The following is a 1,143-nucleotide window of genomic DNA, read 5'->3' as shown; positions in this document are numbered from 1 at the left end:
CTAATTAATAACTCAAGTAATTTATTTTATCAATATGCAATAGAAATGTATATAAAATTTAAGATTAATCATGATTAATTCACAGCTACTTTGGGATTAATCAGATTAAAAATATTAATCATTTGACAGCCCTATATACAGTATGTGTGTATATATACAAACAAAACCAAAAAATCAGCAAATACTAGAAAAATACCTTTAAAACAAGTAAAAATTTACCTAAATATTTAACTTAAGTTGGGCAAAAACCATTTGACTGAAACTAAATATATTAATGTTACAAAGAAATGATTTAAAATGTAATTTATTTGAGAGATCACACATAAAAACTCATAATTTAAGTTGTCTAAGTGATTCAGTTGATGTTTTGATCATTTGAACAGAGAATTATTGGTCATAATCTTCTTAAATAAATCACTGATTTTATTTTCACTTCTTTATTAACCAGTCTAAACTGTAAATGTGTTAATGCTCTTTGTATTATTAAACTGTGAAAGTAAAAGTCGTCACATTTGTGTGTTTGTGAGATTTGTGCAGGACTTACGCAGAGGTCGGCGGTACCTGAACACATCAGGTGTTTCTCTCCTCAGCTCCGGGTTGAAAAGTGAAAATAACTCATCTTTTGAGATTTCGTTGCTCTGCGGAACATATTTAAATAAAAGCATGACTTCTGTTGTTTTTTAAAGAAGAAAAAGGAAAAGTTTAGCCTCTCACCTCCACATGTCTGAGCTCTGCTCTGAGGACGGACACACAGAGCAGCAGGAGGAAGAGCTGCTGCCGGAAGGTGCGCTCCATCACCCGCTCTGCGTCTGCAGCCTGCACCTGCAGAGGAAGTCTGAAGTCTGCTCCGCGCTCACGGCTGCTTTTATCCCTTCAGACCCTGCAGGGACCCTGGACCCCCACCCCCAGCCCCCCTCTGCTGACCAATTGCGTGTTTGTGACGAGAGCAAGAAGACACGACGACAGAGCTCACCGGAGAGGAGGAGGTGCAGCTGATGAAAATAAATGCACACTTCTGTCCCCTCAGAGATCCTGGCTTCTCTTTTAAACTCCCACTGCTCTTCAGACAACAAAGACGATGTGTGTGTGTGTGTGTGTGTGTGTGTGTGTGTGTGTGTGTGTGTGTGTGTGTGTGTGTGTGTG

At 38.8% G+C, this 1,143-nt stretch overlaps 1 protein-coding gene across 1 annotated transcript in view; it reads right to left on the bottom strand.

The window, feature by feature from the left end:
- Window positions 1-1,125, bottom strand: part of crhbp (corticotropin releasing hormone binding protein) — a gene marked incomplete at its 3' end in the record, with an annotated part of 4,958 nt that extends 3,833 nt beyond the window's left edge. The window contains 2 exon segments of the mRNA XM_014034435.1: window positions 545-638; window positions 715-1,125. Of these exon segments, the coding sequence (XP_013889889.1) occupies window positions 545-638; window positions 715-795 (175 nt within the window).
- Between the last annotated feature and the right edge of the window lie 18 nt (window positions 1,126-1,143).

Source organism: Austrofundulus limnaeus, unplaced genomic scaffold, assembly GCF_001266775.1.
Source record: "Austrofundulus limnaeus strain Quisiro unplaced genomic scaffold, Austrofundulus_limnaeus-1.0 Scaffold2117, whole genome shotgun sequence".
NCBI lineage: Eukaryota > Metazoa > Chordata > Actinopteri > Cyprinodontiformes > Rivulidae > Austrofundulus > Austrofundulus limnaeus.
The sequence above is the reverse complement of the archived record's forward strand: the minus strand, read 5'-3'. Positions and strand labels throughout refer to the sequence as shown.